We start from the raw sequence: 25,826 nt of genomic DNA on the forward strand, positions 1-25,826 counted from the left end.
ATATCAGAGAGACCGGAGAAAAAGATACCAGAGAGAGACAGAACAGGGAAAAAACGTATCTGAGAGAGACAACAGGAAAAAAAGATATTAGAGAGACAACAGAAAAAGCTACAAAAGGGAGACACAAGAGAGAATGAAACATTAAAGAGATACCAGAGAGAGAGACATGTCTGAAAAAAGAGAGGGACACTACAGAAAAAAAAAAGATCCCACAGAGAAATACATCAGTAAAAAGGTACCAGAGAGAAAGAGACAACAAAAAAATGGAGGAAAAAAACAATTAACAAAGAATGTACTGATTATGGTAAGTACACTGCTTGCCAATCATCTTCAAATGCTGTATATTAACCCTTAAACACATTCCTCAGGTCGTTAGCAACCCAGAACATCATCCACTTCCCTTCATTTTTTTTTTTTTATTAGACTGCCTTCTTGGTGTCCCTCGGTCTATTTATATGGCTAGAAAAAAATATTTTAAAAAATTGTTAAATATTATCTGTTTTCTAATTCATCTATTGTAAAATGTTTATAGGGTCGCTAGTGACCCGAGGTATGAAATGGTGTAGATATATATTCTTTCTGTACATGGACTAATAGGCGTGAAGGTGCCCTAACAGGCTTAACAACCTCAAAGTGTACCTTCTTTATTACAGGATAAACCAAAGCCTTAATTTAGCACCTGAGAATGGCCAGTGCTTAAATCAAAGATTCAGGTTTTTGGTGGAACAGCCATTGAATACAGTACGTTTTCTTTATTAACAAAATTGTCTTTTGTTTGGTCTGTGGCACTTAAACAGTGATAAAATACAACCATCATGTTTTCAAAAGCCTTTGACTAACGGTGTATGTTTACGTTTATCCTTTCAGCACTGACTTAGAAGTAAGGAACATGGGTCTTGCTCAAGGGTCCAGCAGTGGCTCTCTGGCAGTTCTGTGATTTGAACAAAACCTTAACTGCTGTGCTGCCACTGCCCAAATATATGAACTAATGATTTGTTTCTAGAAGCCACTAGAGGTTTGTCAGCATGTGGGAGTGAGTCAGAAGAGTCACTGTCCCAGAAGCTTCAGAGTTTTCAAAGTAGTATGTGTCAAGGTGGGATTAATGCCCATTTTTTGATGGCTGTTTTTTTTTTTTCCCCCCTCGCTCTTTTTTTTTTTTTTGGACATACAGAATAAGTGGTTAGGTCTTGCCTCGCTAAGGTACGCCAGAGGTGAACAAGTGTTGTGTGTTACACAGAAACACAATGGTAAATTGTTAATTGCTAAGACTAATTGCAGGCTGTAGAGGCGGGGCAGCAGCTAGGGGTTAAAACCAATGGTAATGGAGTCAAAAAAATGTCAGCCAGGTCAACTCCACCAATTATTTTCTTTCTCACATATGATACTGCTCTCTCTTACTCACTCACTCTCTCTCACTCTCTTATTACCATCATTATGGCAAGCCCTCAGGGCCTTTCTCACATGCAGCAAAATAGACTCATTTCAGCAGCTTCCAAAAACAATAGAATAACACTGGGAAAGGAGAAAAAAAAAAAAAAAACAGTAAGCAAGTGGTGAGTGAAGCACAGCACAGCTGACACACATGTCTACAACGATCCATGGTTCCCATAATTAACTGTCAACCTTTCTCACTCTCTGAATGGGTAGCCTCCTAATACGAGGTTAGCAGTGAACTAACTGCACCAAGTCAGCTTGCAAACATGCTCTGACAGAACAAAACTTCCTGTGGATGTCAGGTGTGCTCCTCTGCTCCCACTGCACTGAGACAGAAGGAGAACAGAGACAGTACTAGCTTCAAACGCACCATTTCGATCTTGTCTCAGACATCTTCAGAGCTCTGCCATAAGAGTTGATATGCATTTTGTCAGAATTACATTGCTTACATCTGTGTCTTTAAGTGACTGTCAATAGCATGTCTTTTAAAAAGCAAATATGCAATCTATGTTTTCATGACAGATAGCTGCATGTTTTTTTTTTCGGGGTACAATCATAAAATCACACAGAATGAAACCTGTCAAGACCTCAACTTCTCTCCCTCTTTACACACACCTACGACACTGAACGTTTCTCTCTTTTAAGGGCTCAGATGCAAATATAATAGGGATGAAACCCAATATGAATCCATTAATGTCTTCTAACAGATACAAATACAGATATTGGTAGGAGCTGGATTATTCTTATTTTTTGTCCTTTTTTTAAAAAAAAAAATAGAAAGATTCACAGGGTGACTGGTTGAGATTTGCGTGGATGCAACAAAAAAGTTGGCTGAGCAGGAGGTTGTTACTTTAATTCAAGGTGCGAGCAAGCGGTCACATATGAAGCTTGCTGGGACAAAGAAAGAATATTTTCATTAGCATGCTTTTTCAGCTGCCTGGTCAGGGTCGTGGGATTTAAATTAGGCTACTGGTGCTTTTATATTTTACAAAATAGACACAAACAGAAATAGAAAAAGTCTTGGACAGGTACTAGCAAAAAAAAAAAAAAAAAAAAAACAACAACTGCACTAGCGAGATTTCAAAAATAAATAAATAAATCAGTCCCGCAAGACCAATTATGAACTTGAGTGACGTAGCTGAGGTTGAGGAAGTGTCAGATCCAGAATTCACAGACCACGTTGACTGTACTGGCATTTCTATCTTTGTTTTTTGTCCCCAGTGTATTCCAGTGTGCCCCGGAGAATAGTGCTAAGGTTCATATTTTAAAAAAAAAAAAAAAAAAAAAAAATTTATAAAACATATAGGATTACACCACATCCACTTCCATTTTAAAGACCTAAACAGATACAGATAGTGGCACTGCATTATACCTCAAAAATATATTTTTAGTATGTATATATAGTAAATATATATAGTTAGTATGTTATACAGCATTTAGTCCAGTTAGGTCTACTAATGTGAGTGGTCGAGCAGTGTTTCATGAGTGCTCACATTTAGTATAACCGCACTAGTTTGTTTCACTGTATGCATCACTTCACTTCTCTGTGTTGCCATGTAAAATTCCACTTCCACTTTAGACTGAAACATTTACTACAGTAGAGTTAACAACATCATCAGACATGGCAAACAATATTTTTCAGGATTTTCAACTTTTGACTTAAAATGTGAAAGCTCATCAGATGAGGATGAAAAGGAAGAAGGGAAGCCAATTTCACCAGAAGCACATTTAAGAGAAATGTACAAATCAATGTGAGATAGCTAGCCAGCTAACAGACATGCTATAAAGCGAGTGTGGCTTCTTCAGGATCTATTTCTGCTAGTGGAGCAAAAATAAACAGAACATTTGGCCGTATAGTGTCTGAAATGTCAGTTACTCAATATTTATTTCCTGTTTATAGAACTATTGTATAAATGCAACGTTGCACTCGCAATCGTGTGGTTATACTGAATATCTGTATAGCTGTGATTTGGCCATAGGTCATCACAGCTATGCTAATATTCAGTATAAATGCACTATTGTGAGTGCAGTAAATGTAATGGATACTGTATTCTGTAAAAGTCCCCATCTATCCATGGATTTTAAGTACCGCTTATCCTACACAGGGGCATAGGGGAGCTTGGAGTCTATCCCAGGGAACTTTGGGCATGAGACAGGGGACACCCAGGACAGGTGGCTAGACCATCGCAGGGCACAATCGCACACATATTCCCACACCCATTCACACACTATGGACAATTTGGACATGCCAATCAGCCTATAGCACATGTCTTTGGACTTGGGGAGGAAACCAGAGTACCCAGAGGAAACCCTCGAGGCATGGGGAGAACATGCAAACTCCATGCACACGGGGGGAGGTGGGATTTGAACCCCCAACCCTGGAGATGCAAGGAAAATATAAAAGTTCTCCAATTACTTTTTAATGAATTTTGTGATTAAGAAACAAAGAGGAATCTGGAGTTTTATAACATGAGTGTAACAAGCCAAGCTAACATCATTGCAGAAAACACAATTCAAAAAAAGAAACGGTGTGGTCAAACCTAAAAGCCCAGATTGGAATTGATGAATAAGTTGCCAGTTCACCACTACAGCTTCCAAATCAGCCTGATCGAAGAGGACTTAAAATTCAATTAGCAGTAATGCTGTTAATGAGCCCATTAAAAGAAGAATAATGGTGAATTAGGCCAATCTGGGTTAGAGATAGCCTGTGTGACAGCCATCTGGCCAAAACAGGAGGCAAAAAATGAAAAAACAAAAACAAAAAAAAAACAGGATTGCACCACGGCCAATGGAACCATCCAAATACATGTTTGGACCTCTGCCATATGGCCTCATCTATCTTGTCTCTTAGAATGTGGCATCTCTGTCAAAACATTGTGAACATCTGGTAGAAACCAAGAAAACAAACTGCTGCTACACCTTAAAAGTGACATGTAGCCATTTTGTTATGCAGCAGCTTACATTAACCTCCGTCTATTCTCTTTAATCTGAGGCAGCAGAGCGAGATGCTTTGGTTTCGTTTGTTCACACCACTGAAAAAGCCTCTGGGGGTCAATACATTAGCAAACATTAGTGCACTTTCAATTTGCAAGGGAAGTATAAATTCACTTTAACTGCACTTGGCTCATGGCTGCACTGAAACGGCCCATTTTGTTAATTTGTTTCAATTTTCCAAGATGTAGCATAATGAATCAGGAGTGTACAGAGTGTGATAGGCATCCGAATGCCGAGGACAAGGTCGATCAGGAGCAGCCTTGAGAGTCAGCAAAGAGAACTTTTCATTTGGGTGTTTTTAGCCCAGAGTGTGTCGTCTCAGGTATACAATTTAAACTTATGTCAAGAGATAACAGCAGCAGCCTGATTTAGTAAGAATGATCTTACAAACTGAGATTAATGTAGCAAATGTATCTGTAAATTAAACACTTTAAAAAAGTCTGCACAGGTAAATGGATATGATTTTATAAGATTATGATCAAGCTACAAACAATAACTACCATGCAATGATATGCATGATTTATAGATATGTGGGTCCAAACCACTTATGGGCAATTTGAGTACTCCTTAAAACATTAGGAATAAACCTATTCTCTTTTCGCCCACTCCAGATAACTGAATTAATGTCAGAAGCCTACAAACAAAAAAAAAAAATAAGAGTACAAATAGGGTAAAAAAAAAATTAGATAAACTCCCAGGACCCCTTGGTGAGTCCTGATTCATTTCTCACTCTTGTACATAACTATAAATGGACTGTAGTGACTGAAGTATTAATGGAAATCTATTATTCATATTTAATTATAATTATTCATAATAAATATTATGCCACAGACACTTGTCCTTTTTCTGATAGTTCAAATCTCATATGATTAGTGGCATCTTGTCTACTTAACATGAGAGAATAACATTTGCTTTTAATTTACAGAACTGTTGAACAACAATGAACATAACATTACATTTATTACATCGACACTCATCACTCTGGAGGCAATTATTATCTTTTTGCACAAAGCTTATTCTGCCTTGGATATTTCTCTTAATTATTACTCTCATTACTATGTTTAGCAGCCATAATGATTGAAAATTTGATTTGATTTGTGATTGATATGTTTTCATTGGGTTTGTGAGAGTAGGCTCAGACAGGCAAATGCAATTACACTAAGCTTATAGCTTTAATGAATATTCATTAATGATGTTCACACTGATTTTCATTTCATTCCATTTCCCACTTCCAAAGCTGTCTAAGCTGTATGAGCTTCTATTAATGAAAACTATTTGAATCAGAACTGAGATGAGATTTAAACCAAGTTCTATGTGGAAAGAGTAAGCATTTTATATTTTGCACCATTATGTCGGTTGGAGAATATTATAGAGAACCTAGAACATTGAAAGAAAGAAAATGGAAAATTTATTTAAGCAGGAAGACATGTAAAATCTTAATACAGTACATTGGTCAGAATTACACCACTAGCACTGGTGGTTAAATTCGGGGGGGGGTTAAATGGTTAGGGATATCGCTACATTTAAATATGTTCTTTCAACAGATGGGCTTTCTTTAAAACCCATTTCAAAAGCAGAAGAAATTTAGTTGACTTGCTAATATAAGATCTTAATTAATGTGAAAAGTGTAATTAAATATTAAGATTATATACTTAAATGCACTGCTTTATTAACTCAAGACATCACAGATTGTATTGGCTATCAATTTATTATTATCGTTGTTGGTGTTGTGATTGTTGTTTAATGGACAATCAACTGACCTTGTCTTAGTATTTTCTTGGCTGTAGTTTCTTGGGTAAAGTTTATTGACAGCAACAATAGTTATGTGATATCCCATAATTTTTGCCATATTGACCAGATTTGGGAAACTGTGGGTTTTTGTTTGCTTGTTTCTTTCTTTCTTTCTTTCTTTGCCATAAGGTTTACAAGAGTTAAGGTCAGGGTTAGATTTAGGAGTAGCATAATTAGCTGCATTACTAATTATGTCAGTGGAAGGTCCTTATAAGGATAATAAGACAAATGTGTGTGTGTGTGTGTGTGTGTGTGTCTTAATAATATGTACAATTCAACTGAATGAGACTGATTACTCTACTGTAGCTCAAGCTGGATACACTGATCCAGAATTTACACAGCCTAGAGTAAACACTTTGTCAAACTTCGACATGGACCAGACCACAAAAAAACAAAAAGAGAAAAAAAACCACTGATTTCATGATTTCACCAAATAATTGCTATGGCTTCATCCCATGTTGATTATAACAACTAAAGCTGTACTGACAGTCATTCATAACTTACCTGCGATGAGAACTTCACAGGTATCTGCACAGCCATCATCCATCATTGCTTTGACATCTTCTTGAACTCTTTCAAGCATGTTTCAGTGCTCTCACTTTACCATTTCCTGTCCTCTATCCCCCTCTCTCTTCTTGTGGGCAGATGTTCTCATAAACAGGTCTAGAACTGATGCAGGATACTGTTCTGTACTGTAGGTTGACAGCTGTACAGCAGACAAACATGCCAAGCACACACACACGCACACACACACACACACATGCAGGGATCTGTTGTTCTTAACTAACAGACTTTTCCAGCATGTATGTCTCACTGTGTTTTGTATTTCAGGAAACAGGCAAACAGGGAACCAATCGGATCTCCTCTTTTTTTTATCTCCGTAGTTCCCACACAGGAAGTGACTGTAGCAAGGACTGAGTCATTCTGTGTGCATGTTGAGAAAAACATCTGCCTACCCAAGTCAGTCTGAAGTCATCAACAGGATGGGGCTTGGCAAGTTTCCAAGCTGGTAAAAGCAGAGCCACAGAATGATGGCAGTAAATTGTTTCACTATCATTTAATAAATGCTGTAATTTTTTAATTACATTGCTCACACAGTTAGATACTGTAATAACATTCTTTAGTTTCCTAGACATTATAGTCTTCCTGTTTGATTAAGCTGAAACTGTATTAACCTAAACACATAAAAAAAAATTCCCTGGGGTAAAAAATCCTGAAATTAAGTAAGATGTTTTACTTAAACCTCTGAACTGTAAGAGGTTTTAATGCACTAGTATCATTTCATATGGTGAGAAGTTTACCAGAGTGTGTATTCAGACCATGTGACCTTCCTCCACATATCAATATTGGTATGAAAACAAAACCTGGTCAGGATATCATTTTTGCTGGTATATGTGCTGCCTAACCTAACTCTGTCAGTGAATTCCCCACAAAAAAGGGGGGGGGGGGCTTTGATGTGACTCAAGGGCACGTGCGCAATTGCGCAAGGGCACGTTTCCTTTCCTTCATGTAACCATGCACTCAAAATCATGATTTTAAATGGCCTACTTTTACTGGATAGCTGAGTCAGATTACAGATTACTCGATTTGGTCCAATTTGTTACATCACTAAATTCACATCCAGAGCTTTTGTCAATACTCCTTTAAAAAATATATATTTGGGGAGCGCTACATACCATAAACACAATTTCAGATCTCATGAAATTGGCTCAATGGCTTTTTGATTCAAAATAGTACAGTAAGAACCTCGGAACGGTAAAGTTTTAGTTACATGACCTGTGGGTTAAGCTAGTTATTTAGCTTATCCATTCACTTTCACCTGATCTTGATCAGGGTAATGTTGAATCCAGAGTCTATCCCAGGAATACTGGGCATACAGCAGGAATTCACACTAGATGTGTTGCTAGGGCATCACAAATATCAACTACTACTACTACAACAACAACAACAACAACTCCATGGGTGTTGATTTGGCTATGGATGGTAGTAACATTTCCCTACCAATTTCAAGAGAGTACATGATTGTACCTACTAATATTTTCAGCAACATACAAACTGCCATATCAGTCAGCTCCATAAAGGGTTACATAAATCTCTAACTCTATTTACAACCCTTAAAAGGCATATTTGATTGTCTTGGTGGCAAGGGCACTACTCAGGCTTACTCTCCTCCACTTACTACAGTAAAAATATTATAGATAGGGAGATAGCTGCCAAAGCAGCTGAATATCAAAGGTAGTTTAGCATATAACAGCAAACTATGGATATCAGGACCTTTTAAGGGCCAACCAATATACATAATTAGGAATGAGGAATTGGCTAAACAACTTTTCCAGTGTGTACAATAGTGCAGAGGGTAGCATTGCTGCCTCACAGCTACAGGGTCCCAAGTTCAATCCTGAGCTTGGATTACTGTGTGTGTACATGCTGTCCTTGTGTCCACATGGGTTTCCTCTAGGTTTTCCAGTTGCCTCTCACCTTCCTAAAACAAGCCAGTAGGTGAATGGGTTATGCTAACTTGCCCCTAGGTGTGAATGTGTGTGTTCATAGTGCCCTGCAATTGTCCCCTCCAGGGTGTTCCTGGGATAGGCTCTGGATCCTGCATGACCCTGACCAGAATAAACAGTTACTGAAAGTGACTGAAAGAGTGATATATTCCAGTGAAGGAATACTGGCAGAAATATTGGTACTTGTTAGCTAGCTAAGCGCTCTCACCTCACATCAAGGGCCCAAGGTTTTCTCCTGTTTTCCAGCTAATATATGTGCAGGATTTTGCATGTTCTCCTACTCTCCTTGTGTAGGTGAATTAGCTACTGGGACAGGAACTGGGCTTGATGTGAACATGACTTGGGAGGTCACCTCGTTGACCTCTAGGAGGAACTCGACTTTATGCTGGGGCTCTGGAGATGAGACCTCGTAGGTCTTGAGCTGGAGCTCTGGAACCGAGGTTGCCACATTGACCTCCGGCTGGAGCTCGGCAGGTGAGACCATCTCATGGGTCTCAGGTTGGAGCTCTGGAGCCGAGGTCGCCACGTTGACTTCTGGCTGTAGCTCTGCAGGTGAGACCATCTCATGGGTCTCAGGTTGGAGCTCTGGAGCCGAGGTCACCACGTTGACCTCCGGCTGGAGCTTGGCAGGTGAGACCACCTTGTAGGTCTCGAGCTGCTCTTGAAATATCCCTGAGAGCAGAAATATGATCCATGGATACAAAGTTTCCTGCATGTGGGACATTGTAGCTGGGCTTCTTTACAGTAGCCCTCAGCCTTGCAAGTCTGTGTCACCACCATCACTGCCCTGTCAGCCGGGGGCTGAAGCTGAGCTGTAGAGACCCTCCTGTCGGCCAGCTCCCTCTCATAATATGAGGTGAAATTCTGAGAGGGTTCATCCTTTAGATTGGGCCTTCCTAACATTTTTTCAAGGTCAGGTTTGTGCCCTGGACATCCGAACACCTGAACTAAAAGTTTAACCAACTGGATTACATGGCTAAGCTCACCGGCCCCCCTAGAATTCAGGAACTCAGCCCAACTGCGAGCTGGGCCAGTGAGTTGAGACAGCATGAATCCCAGCCACTGCTCCTCTCTGGGCTTGGGGTCCTCCGTTGAAAAATAAAACTGGCATTGGAGTATATAACCTTATATATATATATATATATATATATATATATATAAACTTATATACCTCAAAGCCAATGAAGGAAGCTGGTACTTCCAGGGGGTACCACTGGGGAAAACGCACAGAATCGAAGGCTGGCATAGAGATCCCGGTGTGATGCTCACCTGCTTGCATGTTGTAGGCATAAATGAGGCAAAACCAGAATCAAGAACGAGGGTGAGAACGAGATCAAAACAATAACACATGAACCTATAACAAACTTGGTATACGGAAAAACTCACGTAATACTTCACAAAGTCATAGTGTTAGGACAGTCTCTTATAAACTGTGGTTGTGAGTGTGTGTGAGATTGGATACAGGTGTGTGTGATTAGAATGAGTGAGAGTGCTCTGTGTGTGTGAGTGTTCTGGGAATTGCAGTTCATGGCGGCCATGTTTGTAGGCCCCTGTGTAGTATGGGAAATCTAGTCACTGGTTTGCTGTGATATGACAGAGGATCAATGGAGCTACAGGGCCTCTTTGCCTACCTCACAGAGGGCTGAAAGCTTGTGAGTAATGTAATGCTCTGAGGGGCAGTTTACGCATGTCTAACAAAAGGTCTTGTGTATTTTACAGTAGGTTTGACAATTATTGCAGGCTAGCAATGTGCTGAAAATCAATGCCTTAACAAACCTGAAAAAAAAAACAACAATAAAGGATATGTGGACAAATCATAAATTCCTGAAAAAGTCCCTCTGCTCAATCAGTGAGACAAGCTCATTATTTCTACTTACAGTGAAATTCACCTTTGCCTCATTTTGGAGAGCCATTAGGCATGGGCATAGTTGAGGGCTTGTTTATTATTGCTATTAAATAGCACTATTTTTCATGAATTCAATAGTTGCCAAGGTAGTCATGGTAAGAAATTGAACTTTGATGAAGTTGACTTATTTGAGTTACTTGAAGTGTTAAGTGGATGCCCCTTATGACTCTATGAAAGTAGAGTATGAAAGGTATGAAAGTCCGTGCCTCTGCCTGAAAGCATTAATAGTGACTGGGTCATCTTAATTACCTGTCTTTTTGATGCAATTCTAAACATGCAAATCATTTTTTATTAACACTTTACTGCAGTCTTTAATGGGGTTGGCTACTTTTCTCTATTCAAATCATTTTATTGCCTTATATTCAATTCATTACATTACATACGATACATTAACAGCCAGGGGAGTGTAACTGCCCTTAACTCTTGAACTTGATGATTGGAGCGAATTCTTATTATTTTGTATTCTGGGAAACATGTTAATATCTTGTGTAGCTTCTGAAGGGCAGTACTAAATGAAAGAAATAAATGAAATGAAAGAAATGATGAATGAAGAAATAAATAAAGAAATAAATGAAAGAACAAATTACACCAATCATCCTGTTCAAATGTTTACATCCCTCTGACTCTTAATGTAGTGTGTTACCTTCTTGAGCATCAGTGAATGTTTGCACCTTTTTGTACTAGTCGTGTGCGAGTCCCTCAATCGTCCTCAGTGTGAAAAGATGGATCTCAAACGTCATATAGCCGCTGATGGAAAGGGGTCAAATATGCAGAAGATGCTGGAAAAGCAAAGAATGTGCAGGACCTGGAGGATTTTTCTGAAGAACAGTTATTATTGTGTCTTGTGGACTATATGTAAACATCTGTTATGTAAAATATGTTTTTACAATGCCCTCCACTAATATTGGCACCCTTGCTAAATATGAGCAAAGAAGGCTGTGAAAAATTGTCTTAATTGTTTAACCATTTGATCTTTTGTTAATAGTTTTTTTTTTTCATTATTCTCTGCTCTCATGGATATCAAACAATTGCAAACAAAACACAGGTTTATAAAAAAAAAAAATAGGTATGCAACAATTATTGGCCCCTGACCTTCACTGCCACCAATGTAGCAGCGCACCCGACCCCCACATTTCACCCCACGAGTGGTGGGCCCATAGGATGGAGAGGCAGGTGCCACGTTGCTTTTTCGGGCTTTGCCTGGCTGGGCTCCGTGGCAAACCCAGCCACCAGGTGCTCGTAGTCGGGGGCCCCAGGCTTCCTCCGGGCAGGGTAACTCCTCCTCCCTTTGTTTTCTTCATGAGGGTGTCTTTGAACCATTCTTAATCTGGCCCCTCCCCTGAGACCACTTTGCCTTGAGAGACCCGACCAGGAGCACAAGGCTCCAGACAACACAGCCCTCAGGTTTGTAGGGACACACAAACCTCTCCACCACGGTAAGGTGATGGTTCCCGGAGAGTCGGAGCAGCGGGAGCAGTATTGCAATCACTTTACCGCACCATTGTGACGAAAAGAGAGCTGAGCCGGAAGGCAAAGCTCTTGATCTACCGGGCAATCTTCGTTCCTACTGGGTAGTGACCGAAAGACCTAGATCGCGGATACAAGCGGCCGAAATGGGTTTTCTCAGGAGGGTAGCTGGCCTCTCCCTTAGAGATAGGGTGAGAAGCTCGGTTATCCAAGAGGAACTCGGAGTAGAGCCGCTGCTCTTTTGCGTTGGAAGGAGCCAGTTGAGGTGGTTCAGGCACCTGGTAAGGATGCCCCCTGGGCGCCTCCCTAGGGAGGTGTTCCAGGCATGTCCAGCTGGGAGAAGACCTCGGGGAAGACCCAGGACCAGGTGGAGAGATTATATCTCCACACTGGCCTGGGAACACCTTGGGATCCCCCAGTCAGAGCTGGTTAATGTGTTTTGGGAAAGGGAAGTTTGGGTTCCCCTGCTGGAGCTGCTGCCCCCGTGACCCGATAACAGATAAGCGGTTGAGGATGGTTGGATGGAACAATTATTGGCACCCTTTTAGTCAATACTTTGTGCTACCTCCCTTTGCCAAGATAACAGCTGTGAGTCTTCTCCTATAACGCGTGATGAGGTTGGAGAATACATGGCAAGGGATCTGAGACCATTCTCCATACAGAATCTCTCCATATCCTTCAAATTTTGAGGTCCACGCTGGTAGACTCTCCTATTTAGTTCACCCCACAGGTTTTCTATGGATTTTCTATCTAAACCATTTTATCTTGATTTTGATGTATGTTTTGGATCATTGTCCTGCTGGAAGATCCAACCATGGACCATTTTAAGCTTTCTGGCAGAGGCAGTCAGGTTTTCCTTTAATATCTGTTGATATTTTATAGAGTCCATGATGCCATGTATCCTAACAAAATGTCCAGGTCCTCTGGCAGAAAAACAGACTCGAAACATTAAAGAGCCACCACCATATTTAACCGTGGGCATGAGGTACTTTTCCATATGGCTACCTCTCTGTGTGCTCCAAAACCACCTCTGGTGTTAATTGCCAAAAAGCTCTATTTTGGTTTCATCTGACCATAGAACCCGATCCCATTTGAAGTTCCAGTAGTGTCTGGCAAACTGAAGACGCTTGAGTTTGTTTTTGGATGAGAGTAGAGGCTTTTTTCTAGAAACCCTTCCAAACAACCTGTGGTGATGTAGGTGACTTCGGATTGTAGTTTTGGAGACTTTCTTTCTCCAGCTGTGATCCATGGAGACTTTTTGACCACTTGAACCATCCTCTTCACAGTGCATTGAGACAATATAGACACACGGCCAATTCCAGGTTGATTCATAACAGTTGAATGGAACTTTTTAATTATTGCCCTGATGATGGAAATGGGCATTTTCAATGCTTGTGCTATTTTCTTATAGCCACTTCCCATTTTGTGAAGCTCAACACCCACACATCACAGCTATATTCCTTGGTCTTACCCATGACTAAGGCAATTTGGCCTATGTGTTACCTCAATTTCCTTTTCCTAGTCACCCGGGTGTACAAAAAAAAGTAAAATATCAATGGGAATATAATATGGGGTATAATTTGTGAATATATTTTTCTCATATGAATTAATAGGGTTGCCAATAATTGTAGCACACCTATATTTAACAAAGATATTTTTTTTAGATAAACCTGTGTTGTGTTTGCAATTGATTGATATAAATGAGAGCAGAGTATTTTTGTGACTTTTTTTAAATGAAAGATCAAAAGGTTAAAAAAATAAGACAATTTTTCACAGCCTTCTTTGCCAATATTTACCAAGGGTGCCAATATTAGTGGAGGGCACTGTGTGTGTATGTATATATGTATGTATGTATGTGTGTGTGTATATATATATATATATATATATTAAGTAAGTGTGTGTGTGTGTGTGTGTGTGTGTAAACATTAGGATTTGAGTGATGGTGCCTCTCGTCCAATTTCAAGGTTATGTGGCAGATTGCATCTCCCAAAACATGAGCTGAAATTTGATTTAGGTGGACAGGTGTAGAATGAGCAGTCCGCAACTGAGCAATACCCTCTCACCCTATCAGGAAATCATATAGGATATGTATCATACTGTTCTAGTCGGTGGAAATAAGGCATTTTATTTAATCTGCATGTTTATTTGTTTTTAATGGGACTTGACAGAGGATTGTGAAAAGGGGACATTCTTTTCCAGCGAATCTTGAAAATGTAAAATTAGATTAATTTTGTATAAAAGTATTTTTATAACATTTGCATGGTACCTAAAAATCAATCATCCATCCATCTTCTATACCGCTTATCCTACAGGGTCACAGGGAACCTGCAGCCTATCCCGGGAGCATGGGGCACAAGGTGGGGTACACCCTGGATAGGCTGCCAATCCATCACAGGGCACACAATCACATACACAATCACACACCCATTCATACACTACAGACACTTTGGACATGCCAATCAGCCTACCATGCATGTCTTTGGACTGGAGGAGGAAACCGGAGTACCCGGAGGAAACCCCCGCAGCACGGGGAGAACATGCAAACTCCGCACACACAAGGCAGCGGCGGGAATCGAACCCCCAATCCTGGAGGTGTGAGGTGAACGTGCTAACCTCTAAGCCACCGTATGCCCTAAAAACAAACATAATTAATTATTTTTAATAAATTATGTAATGGATATTAATCAGTGAACAGAAAACTAGAATAGGTGAGAGCTTACTCCAGATGAAAGGTGAAACATACTTCCATAAACCATAGCGTAATCCGTCCAACACTGGCATGTTTTGGGGAAGTGGGAGGAAACCAGAAAAGCTGGCGGATGTACACAGGCTTAATGTTGAACTCTACACAGAGAGTAACCTGAGCCCTAGTTCAAACTGCAGACACTGGAGCTGTGAGAGATTTACATTTATGTTTACGGCATTTGGCAGACATTTATCCCGAGTGACTTACAGAATGAAAGGACATTACTTTTTTTTTTTTTTTAAATCTCATTTATACAGCTGAGAAGTTGATTCAAAGTATAAAAGAACTGAAAGTTTACAGTCCCCTGTAATTTCCTTCTCACTCTTTCTCCTGATTTATTTTTCATGTCACCAAATCAGGTATTCTCGATGTTTGCATGAAATCAAGAACACTACCGGTTATTTTTTTACAGCAGAAGATTACATCAAGTAAGTGCACAATAATAGAATCAATATTAATATTTAATATTTTCTTTTCTAAGCTTTTCAAACCTGCCTATTTTGGACGTGACATCCTTATCTGTTTGTCTTTTGACCAAAGCACTGAAACATCACCATGACTACTGGAAATGTCTAACTAATGATATACTTACATCTAACCGCTTCTGGCTCCCAAATGTTACAATACAACAAATTCCATAAGACAGAATTACATGTAACAGTATTTAACAAAACTCCTCCTGGCCTTCAAAAGCTAACAGAAAGCAAGTTGTATGCTTGTTGATTTATTTTTTATTTTTTGGGGAAACTACTTTTCAATGTATGCATGATGGGAGATTATCCTGTCAAACTAAATACTTTTGGCATTTTGGATAGAGAGGTTGCTTATTCCCTCAATTTAAAAGTCGTGCACAGAAACAAGTTAGAGATCAATCAGATGACAGGCAAAAAATGGAGCAACATCTGTATCGTGCCATCCATGGAATGTGTGCAGCCTAGCAACACACCTCACTCCGCTCATGTAATCAGCCGTGATGTAAGAGCAGCCTGTCAGGTTTGAAGCTTTTAAAATGTGAGTGCTGGAACCGGTGCACCTTGTTAGAGTAAAGATAGCATGCGAGCTCTTCCAAAGAAGGAGAGAAGGACAGAGAGCATGTCAGTGGAAAATTCTTCATATCTCCTGCAATATGCTTGATCAAGGAGTAAGTCAGGCCTTCCCCTCGGCTAATTAAATGGCAAGTCTCGCTTCTTTTCATGAAGAGCTCTCTTATGAAAACAAGCATCTCTAGTCATTTCACTAGATAAATGACTCAACACCATGTGCCACAGACCCCATTAAATTGCTTCTTTAGAGATGGATCGCGTCCAAACACACAATCAAAGGATTTGACTGGGATTATCTCTGATTAGAAACACTCAAAGACAAATGAGGAGATGACAGGATATCATACATTGAGAGGATAAATTAGCAGTTACATACCGGCACCAAACTTTGTGATGGTTGTTATTGGAAAAAAAGAAAAAAAAGAGGTACAAAAAGGGAGAGAGATGCCTAGCATTGCAATCTAGTTGCTGAATAGGCTGATGAAACCTGGAGTGTTTAAAACCTGCCCAGAGCTTTTTCCCTCTCTTTCTATTTGTCTGGCAAATTGTAAACAAAGAGTTCATCTGTTCCTGGGGCAAAGGGACCAAGAAAGGCCACGAAGCAAAACAAGACTTAACCTTTCAAAAAGGTCAGCTAGCTTAGCCATTCTCTCTTTAGAGTCATGTGTGTACTGAGGATTTTCTTTAAAGGCAAATGGTGACCATGTAAGCAATAATGAAATAAATGGTAGATAGGTTATCAGCAGGCAGCTTAGGTTTATAATTCTTCATTATAGCACCCTATCATCTCCTTTGAAGTGTCTGGATCTTATCTCAAGCAGAGAATCAGAGATGTGGAAAGGAGTGGAACTCATTAACTTCTGTACAGGCAGACCAACACATCTCTACAGGCTTTCAGCATGCATGCATTATATCATATTGTAGCAATTTGTGTTGTTTTTTTGTTTGTTTGTTTTTTTGCAGTTTAGTTCTAGCTATATTTAGCAGCACTATGTCTTGTACAGTTTGGTTCTAAAAAAACTAGATGCAAACAAAGGGGAAGTTTAAGATAGTGTAGTTAACATTACATATTGATTATTTTTGGACCATTCTATTTATATTCATTATCTACATGGCACATGCGATTGCTTTAAGACCACACAAGAAACCCAGCTTCCCCTAAAATTTCATTAAAATGCGGCAATGAAATGTTTACCAAAGTGTCTATATTATTCATCAGTCTTGGTGGAATGGAATATTTTGGCGAATCAAATGATCTCACTGCAATATCACACTGTTTATTCATTAAACTCAAACTCTTTTCAGCAGACAGCACAATCTCCTTTGAAGCCCCCAACACACAGCTAACAAACACTGACACAAACACAAAAAAGGCTTTTAAAGTATTCTTTTGAGTCCCACCTGGATGCATGGCTTCACTGGGAGTGAATGGAGTAAATAAACTTCCCAATGTTCATTGGACAGTGCGCTTTTCATTTGTTCTGCTTGAATGTACGGTTTCTCCTTATGATGATTGGTAGACCTCTCAAAGTGGCGGAACCTCAAAACAAGCTGCCAATCAATAAATCGGGAATGAATATGACTGACATGTCAAACTTAAACATATCTGTGCTGGTTGTAATCGCCTGGAGCCTGTAGAAAGCTCTGTTTGATTATTTGCATTAATTTCTGAAATTTGTTGTTTGTATGTCTAGCTAGCTAGCTGCCTTTTTCAGCTAGCAGCTTAGCTGCTTTTGGGGACAAAATGGCAGACACTGCTAGTGTTGACCTGATTTGAGAAAAGTGTTTTGATGCTCATAATTATGAGGAGAGACAGAAAATGAAACAAGAGGGCAGACCCAAGATTTTAATACAAAATTCAGGAAGCAAAAAAGGTCTTTTCAGCTGTCTTGACACAGTAAAATCACTTGCCTGTGTTTATCAGTAATCTTAGATTTGAAATCCCTGTGAATGAGCAATAACGTATTAGAATGAGAAAATGAGCACATTAATTGTTCGTGTTACGTTTATGATAGCATTTATAATAGTGTTATATCATTTTTATATAGATAGATAGAGAGAGAGAGAGAGATAAATGCTTTCCCTATTTTAAAAACCACCAGCCACCACTCCTACATGGTAACAACAAACAGCAAAGACACCAAAGCCATCAAATACGCCTATTCAAAAGAAAATGAAAAATTTAACGATTTTTTCAAAGTTGCTCCTTTTGTTTTCCTTTAGAAATACCTTGTTATAAATTGCTGGTCTCACTAACTAAGCGCCTAACCATGAGAGACTTTACATACATTATGGCTCATAATAATGTGCTTTGTAACGGCATTAAATCGAGGCTTTTAGAGATTTAAAGAAGGTCTCATTCTCCTAGAGCATTCTGTGATGAATACTTGACCCATGTGCTCAAGTTCCCAGCTTAGCTCACATCTCTCATGCTGTTTTTATCATAATAGTATCAAGGAGGACTCTGGAGACATGTGTGGACCCAAATGCAGAGTTTTATCAAGTTTTTCATGTAACACTGGCGAAGTCCACAGTCAGAGTCAAGGAACAGACATAGCAAATATAAACCACACACAGGGGTCAAACCAAGGGACACAATACAAAATGGACTAGAACAAGGGTCCATGAAACTTAGCCAGGTGCTTCATGATCTTCTTAATAACTCGAAACAAGTAGTACTATAAAAAATGTCACTTGGACCTACCTAATGTGTTCTGTTTGTGGAAAGTTGAGAGATAAAACGTTCCACGGTTCCAATAAATACCCAAGTAATCATACACAATGTAAATAATCAGCCTAATATTTGGATTTGTAATGTTTAGAAAAGCTATACTGAGGGGGTATGTGAAATTTAATTTACAGGGCTCCAGGTTGCAAAGATTTTAAAATCCTCTGTACAAGAAGATGTGGGTCTTTACGCATTACAGCTTTGAAATTCTAAGAAACAGCTGAGATCACGGGGTGAAAGAAGGAGCTTAAATGAGAACGCTGGAAATGAGTAAATTGTGAAGCCAATTACAGAGAGCATGAGTAGTAAATGAGAATGGTAGATAAAGACCATCTAATAATTAGACTTAGAGGTTCAAAACTTTGTACAGACTTTGGGAAACCAACTGAGTCAGAACTAGGTAGAGTTTGGCAATCAATTATTCATGTATTAATTTGTATTTTTAAGTATTGTAAGTATCTGTAGTTTAAAGTGCTGCCTATGTAACATAAGCATAAGTAAATATTCAGTGGTTATCTTTTTCATAGCAGACATTTTTTTATTCCTATGCGTCACTTTACAGCAGGGTCATCAACTCCAGTCCTGGAAGGACAGCATAATTTGATCATTTCTCCTGCTCTAACATACCTACTAAGCCAGGTAACAAGAACAAGCTCTTTGGCTAAAATAAAATAGTTCAAAATAGTTTCTATTGAAAATACAGAAAATACACAAAACCTAAAGCAGCAAGAGCACTAAAACGTTAATAGTAATTTGGATATACACTATATGGTCAAAAGTATGTGGACACCTGACCATCACACCCACATGTAGGCCTTCCCCAAACTGTTGTCACAAAGTTGGAAGCAAACAGTTGTGCAGAGTATCAATGTATGCTGTAGCTTCAAGACTTCCAACAACTACAACTAAAGGGCCAAAGATGTTCCAGCATGGCATTGCCCCTGTGTACAAATTGAGGTCCATAGCAACATGGTGTGCCAAGGTTGGAGTGGAAGAACTCAAGTGGCCTACACAGGGCCCTGACCTCAACCCCATCAATACCTCACTTCACTAATGCTCTTGGGCCTGAATGAGCACAAATCCCCACAGCCACATTCCAAAATATAGCGATATACTCATACTATTCATAATATTGGCCATATAGTGTATGTAATAAAGGTCCATTTTGGCCATGTATAAAATATATGCTACAATTTTGGACCTTTCAGACAGATTTGACTGTTTCCAGTTATGAGGTGTATCAAGAAGAAGAACATGATGTGATGTCCCTGCCTGATTATCTGGCCACCAAGCAATCTTAAAGATCTTTAAGCAGTCCTAGACTATACAACCTTGGTATTTGATTACCATCCCTAGACAAAGAGTTACATGCTCACTATGCACTAATTGTCGAGATCAGTCCTGCAGTAATTTTTTCAAGACAAGCAGATCAGAGAGGCGAATAAATAGAAGCCATCGCCTTGGCTGAGATCGTGTTGCATAGAATGGCACAAGATAGCTCTGTAGTCTGTAGGTGATGTACTGGGGGCCCATGCAATCAAGATGTTTGCACTAAAAGTTAGGTCCTTGGTGGGGATGTTTTATCAGCTAGGGGATGAAGTCAAGGTTGCTTGTCTGCCATTGAAGTCACCTCAGGATCTTAGAGAAAACTTGAAACCCTTCATTACTGCCTTTGAGAGGCCAATTCCAATTCTACTGGATCACAAAGAATGGTTTGAATATGAAGTATACAGTGTGTCCAAGTTCAAGCTTCCAGGAAACAAGACCATAGTGATCAGCATAAAGTCATCTAGGCCAGCCACCCAATTTGAACCAACCTCCAAAAACACTGACACTCAGGCTAGCAAGTCAGCTAAGCCTAAGAAATACCACATTTTCTGTATTAAGTTAAATTTGACTTTAATCAGAAGTACAACAGGATCAGGGCAGAAAAGTGATACAAGATGTGTGGAAGAGATAATCAAGCAACAGTGCTACTTCAAAGACAAGTACCAGGTATGCTGAAATAGACACCTGTAAATCGTTCACAAGCTTACTGAGAGTTTTAAAGAAAGCAAAAAGAAAAGTCCAGCAGGGACACCAACATTTGCAAAGAAAGTCATCAACCTGTGACTTAGTACCTAGAGTAGCTGTGTTCTCAACATGGTGAAAGTGATAGGATGAAGTGGTCAAAGGCAAACGAGTGAGAAAACCATCGAACAAGATGTTTGAGAAATTAATGTTAACGCTTTATGTGCCCCATTACTCATGTCTCAAGTCTTTTCATATACAGAGTTTTTAATACCTGTGGAAACACATACATCCAGCAAAGACAATAAAGAAAGAATATCATCAAGCTGTAATGATAGCTTTTCCATTCCACTATATGAGCTAAGGCCAGCCTCTCCTGTATATCAATTCCAATTTTCATAATCTGTCTCCTTCACACTGTCTGTTCACTCACATTGGCATATAATCAAATCAACTCCTTTACAATGTGGTTAAGGTCTGGCAGATGGTCATTATACCATGCAAGAATGAAAACCTCATCACCCATTGTATACAACACAGAGATACAGTTTGGTTACTGGAAGAGAAGCCTATATGAGTGGATATAGCTGGGAGTTCAGAGGTACACCTCTATTTTACTCTGTAAGGAGAATCTCCTGCCTCTTCTAGCACCAAAGCATGCAGTGTTGGACCAACTATGTGGAAGAGAGAAACTCTGTGAAGGACCCAAAAGAACAACAACAAGATTTCAGGAGCTGCTGGATGTTAGCTACATCCACCAAATCCACCATGCAGAAACTGAAGGTAGTAGCGAACACTTGACACACATCCAGCATAAAAATCTTAACTTGACCTTTAAAGCCCCCGTGCAATAGTTTTAATGAACATGATCTACTAGGACACCACCTAGGAGCCACCCTGCTTTTAGTACTTTTGGAAGCACCCCCTGGTAATCAGCTTACAGAGGATAAGTTTAATCAGGATTGACTGCTACCCCAAGGCAGAATTGTCCTGTGATTTCTGTGGCGCATATATATATATATATATATATATATATGTGTAGTAATGTAACTCGAAATATATAATTTGAAGCCCTTCTCCTTCTCACTGTCAGGTGTAACAGGCGACTGCTTGACTGCCTCACAATATGATTGACGTCATTCACGGTAATCTGGGGAAGCTTTTGTGAACAGCAAGTGTAATATTTTGTACTCTCTTGCGCCATCTTCACAGTTATCGCCAATAGCGAAAACGGCTTCCGGTGCGGCACCGGATGTAACTGAGCTGGCTGAGACAAAACACTCAAGCGATCGTGTATAGAGTGTATCTAACTTGGTAAACTTGGATATTATATGCATATGGTAGCTAATACTTGGGAGAGAAAAAAACATGAAAAGAACATGGAAACATTTGTACCTCTTGAAAAGCACCTGCCAGTTGTGTAACACCGCAGCTTCCGTTTGGATTAATTGATTGTTTGTCAAATTAAATGAGACGAAGATTATCACAAGGTAAGACTTGGCTGTATCGGTATTGTTTGTTGTTGATTTATATAGCAGCACTTTTCCAGTGAGGGATGAACACACGTCTTCAGATGCCTCACATGTGTATATAATAATGCTGGCTCGGTGTGTTTAGAGATGAATTATTGTGATATTTGCTGCTGCAACACATACTGATAGAGAATAAATGAGTGAGGAATGAATAGTAAAATGTGGTGTTTTATGCTTTCATGTGGGGTAGTAAAGAGAGAACGTAAACAGGAATGCCAAACCAAAATGACTCATGTCTCTGTCTTCAAGTCCAAGTCAAGTCTTGAGTCAGTTGTTCACGAGTCAAGTCAAGTCGTCCTTTTTGTTTTTTGGGGGGTTTTTTTTGCACGACTTATATGTGACTCAAGTCCAAGTCGCAGACTTGAGTTTCCATCTCTTGATATTTGTCTCAGCATGCTCTTTCTGGAAGTTAAATCGGTTTCACTTCATTGTTGTATCCAATCTTATGTCCTCCTTTGTGTATCTGTTTGTGTATGTGCTTTTGTCTCTTTATTCTGTATGAAAGACATATATACAGCTAAACAACCTATAGGCTTACATATCCGAAAGGCGCCCTGTTAAATTTAGCTGTGGCAGTTTCAGATTTGAGGTTAGCATTAACATTTTCATTGAATTGTCCAATTTAGTGCATGCTTATATTACTATTGTTTGATTAATTGAAAATAATTCATTTAAAAGTTCCACAGTGATAGTTATTGAAACCATTCACTCACCCACTCACTCGCTCACTCACTAACTAACTTCAGGTATAACTTCAGTATCCACTTGGCTCCAGAGCCTATCCTGGGAACACTGGACTTAAGGTGGGAATAAACCATGGATGGGTCACAAGTCCATTGCAGGTTACACATACATTCACATACTCCTTCAAATCTAGGGACAATTTAGAGTCACTAGTTTACCTACCATGTTTTTGGGAGTTGGGGAGAAACTACAGAACCCAAAGGAAACCCTTACTTGGGGAGAACATGTGAAACTCTGTACAGACAGTAACCTGAGCTCAAATTGATTAAAAAAAAATCTTCATAAACCAACTCGTATGTAAAGTTACGCATGGTTAGGTGAGGAAGATATTCAACAAAACTGTATTTTGAATTCCAAATCTTGTAACATTATGGCAGTCTCCTTTTCTCCCCTTTCCTCTTTAACAGAAAAGCTATGTGAATTTCTAATGAAGGTGAACGTGTAAAGCCTTATTAGGTATCAGATCCCACTCACACCATCTGAGGTGATGTTTCCCTCCCATGTTTTTCCAGGAATTTTATATATAGCTTGGCTTATGCCACCAACATTAGCATCAAGCTGTCACATACATTCAGTGTCAAGTTTGAGCATTTCAAGTCAACCAAGCCAAGTTTTGGGGGCTTGAATCCAAATGATTCTTCACACCTAGAACATTGGCAAAAAAAAAAAAATGTCTTTGAAATAAACATCCAATTAATGAAATTACTTATGCCTGTTTTTTACCTTTTATTTTTAACATTCATTATTTTATTCATGATTACAGGAATTCTCTTATTTAATGAAAATAAAACTAGTAAAAGATAGTGCTAAACTGGTTACTACACATACTATACTCTCTACTCTAGCCAAACATACTCAAACATATAGTTTACAAAAAGGAAGAGAGGCTAACTGAAAATATCGAAATTATCAAAATGACTTTTATTGTGATTTGTTATTCCTACATTTCCAAAAAGTTGAATATTTGTCAGTCATATTTAATCTATTTATTTGATTTAATCTGTACATTTCTCAAGCGCCAAAAGAGACAATTTTTTTTTCCACTTGACATTTGTAGGGAACATGTTTTCACAAAATTCTAAGAATTTACACAAGCCAATATATAAAGTTTTATATGGCTTAGGTTAAGGGACAACAGTTTCTCAGTATTTAATGTTTTGGGGTAGAGACTATACAGCTGAGGCCAAAAAAATTACATACACCTAGGCTAAAGACGTTCAAACACTTTTTCACAACTTTACACATTTCACATTACCGTACATTTATTGTGTGAAGTCAATTAGTCGATCTATTTTATTTACATAAGAGGTCATTTCAAAAGCGCAGTTAAGTGACAGGTTTGTTTGAGCATTAATTTACTATTTCAGATTTTCCGTTGGTCAAAAGTTTACATAAACTTTTTTTATTATTTGGTGGCCTTTTAATTGCTTTAATTGGATTAAATGCTTGGGGTAGCTTCCTGCAAGCTTCTCACAATACTTTGCTGGAATTTTAAAAGTGTGTCTTTTTTGCCATTGTCTTTAAGCCATTTTATTACTATGAATGTAAGCTTAGTATGAATTGACTTACCAACAATGTTTGGTAACATGAAATATATGGAGTTGTGAAAAAACTGAGATTAAATTTCTTTATTCCAGGTGTACATAAAAATTTGGCCTCAACTGCAAGGTTGTGCATTCAAATCCCGGGTCTTGCAGACAGCCATTTTTGTCCCCTTAAGCAAAGCTATTAACCCTCAAATGATTAGCTGGATGCTTGGATTGTAATTCTGCCATAAATTGATTTTTATAAAAGTGACTGCTGAACAAAATAAAATACAAATATTATTATTCAGTCCTAGCCATTGGAATATTTTACATATAGTAGGTCGCTGGATTGCAGGAGAAAATAAATTTTCACATCCAAAGCAAAGAGCTCAGAGTGTTATGGACAGTCACATTACGGAATTCAGATTGCCTTTTTTACCTATCAAATTAACGTTATGGGGCATGCCACTCTGCATTAGCCTCATTAATGTCCTCACAGTTCTTCTAAAATTAATGTCCTCTATTAAGAAATTAAATATTTAGACTTCAATGGAAGCCATTTTAATCCTCCTCCTAGTGCGGAGTGCTTTCCGTGCGGCAAGCATGCACTCTCAGCTGTCTCTTGCTTACTGAATGTGAATGTTGGCTGTCATAAATCAAGAGAACTTTAGTGCAGATCTCTCTGCCTTTAGCCCACTCTAAATAGTTTACAGTTCTCTCGACATATATTAGAAAGCACCTAATTAATTGGCACATAAAATTCAAACATAAAGCTGCCTTAACAGTAAAACAAGTCTGTTGGCAGAGGGATCAGAGTCATCGGAGGGTCTGGTGAGGCTGGCCTGACGAAGGCCTTTGATCAGCTCCTCTAATGCAGTCCTGACAACTCCTCTACTCCTAAATTTCACCACCTCAGTTACTCAGGTTAGCAAGTGAGCTTTCAGGAAATTAGCCACACACCATGTCCTCATACATCTGATCCATGTACTACAGGCAGCCATCTTGAATTATGTAGAAGTCAGATGACTTGCAGAACCTTGACAGTTTGGCAAGCTTTTGTGCTTTTTTCCATCTTAAACATATCTAATAAGGTGTGAAAGCACTGTTAGGAGCAAAACTCTCCATGTTAGGACATTTTAGTCCTTGTCGACGGTCGCTGGAGAGTGATTTGTGCATGAATTAAATAAAAACAGCATAATGCTGAATGATGAATAGCACTCTGTCGCTTTCTGCTCTGCTGGGCTTTTCTTCTACTTTCATAAATTGGCGCAGAGATACTAATGCACTCTGCCATGTTGAGCTTAACTACATCATCTGACTTCTCTTCCAAATGCATGCTCTCTTATTGACACATCCAGACCTCTTTTGGAAACATGATTACTTCATGATGGAACAAAC

The 25,826-nt window shown here is 39.1% G+C and overlaps 1 protein-coding gene across 4 annotated transcripts in view; it reads right to left on the reverse strand.

Annotated features, from left to right (window-relative positions):
* Window positions 1-7,138, reverse strand: part of LOC128614866 (uncharacterized) — a 125,907-nt gene extending 118,769 nt beyond the window's left edge. For all 4 annotated transcript variants that reach the window (XM_053636515.1, XM_053636512.1, XM_053636514.1 and 1 more), the window contains exon 1: window positions 6,724-7,138. In XM_053636515.1, the coding sequence (XP_053492490.1) occupies window positions 6,724-6,762 (39 nt within the window). In that variant the 5' untranslated portion in view covers window positions 6,763-7,138. The remainder of the gene's footprint in view (window positions 1-6,723) is intronic.
* Between the last annotated feature and the right edge of the window lie 18,688 nt (window positions 7,139-25,826).

Source organism: Ictalurus furcatus, chromosome 11 (genome assembly GCF_023375685.1).
Source record: "Ictalurus furcatus strain D&B chromosome 11, Billie_1.0, whole genome shotgun sequence".
Classification (NCBI taxonomy): domain Eukaryota; kingdom Metazoa; phylum Chordata; class Actinopteri; order Siluriformes; family Ictaluridae; genus Ictalurus; species Ictalurus furcatus.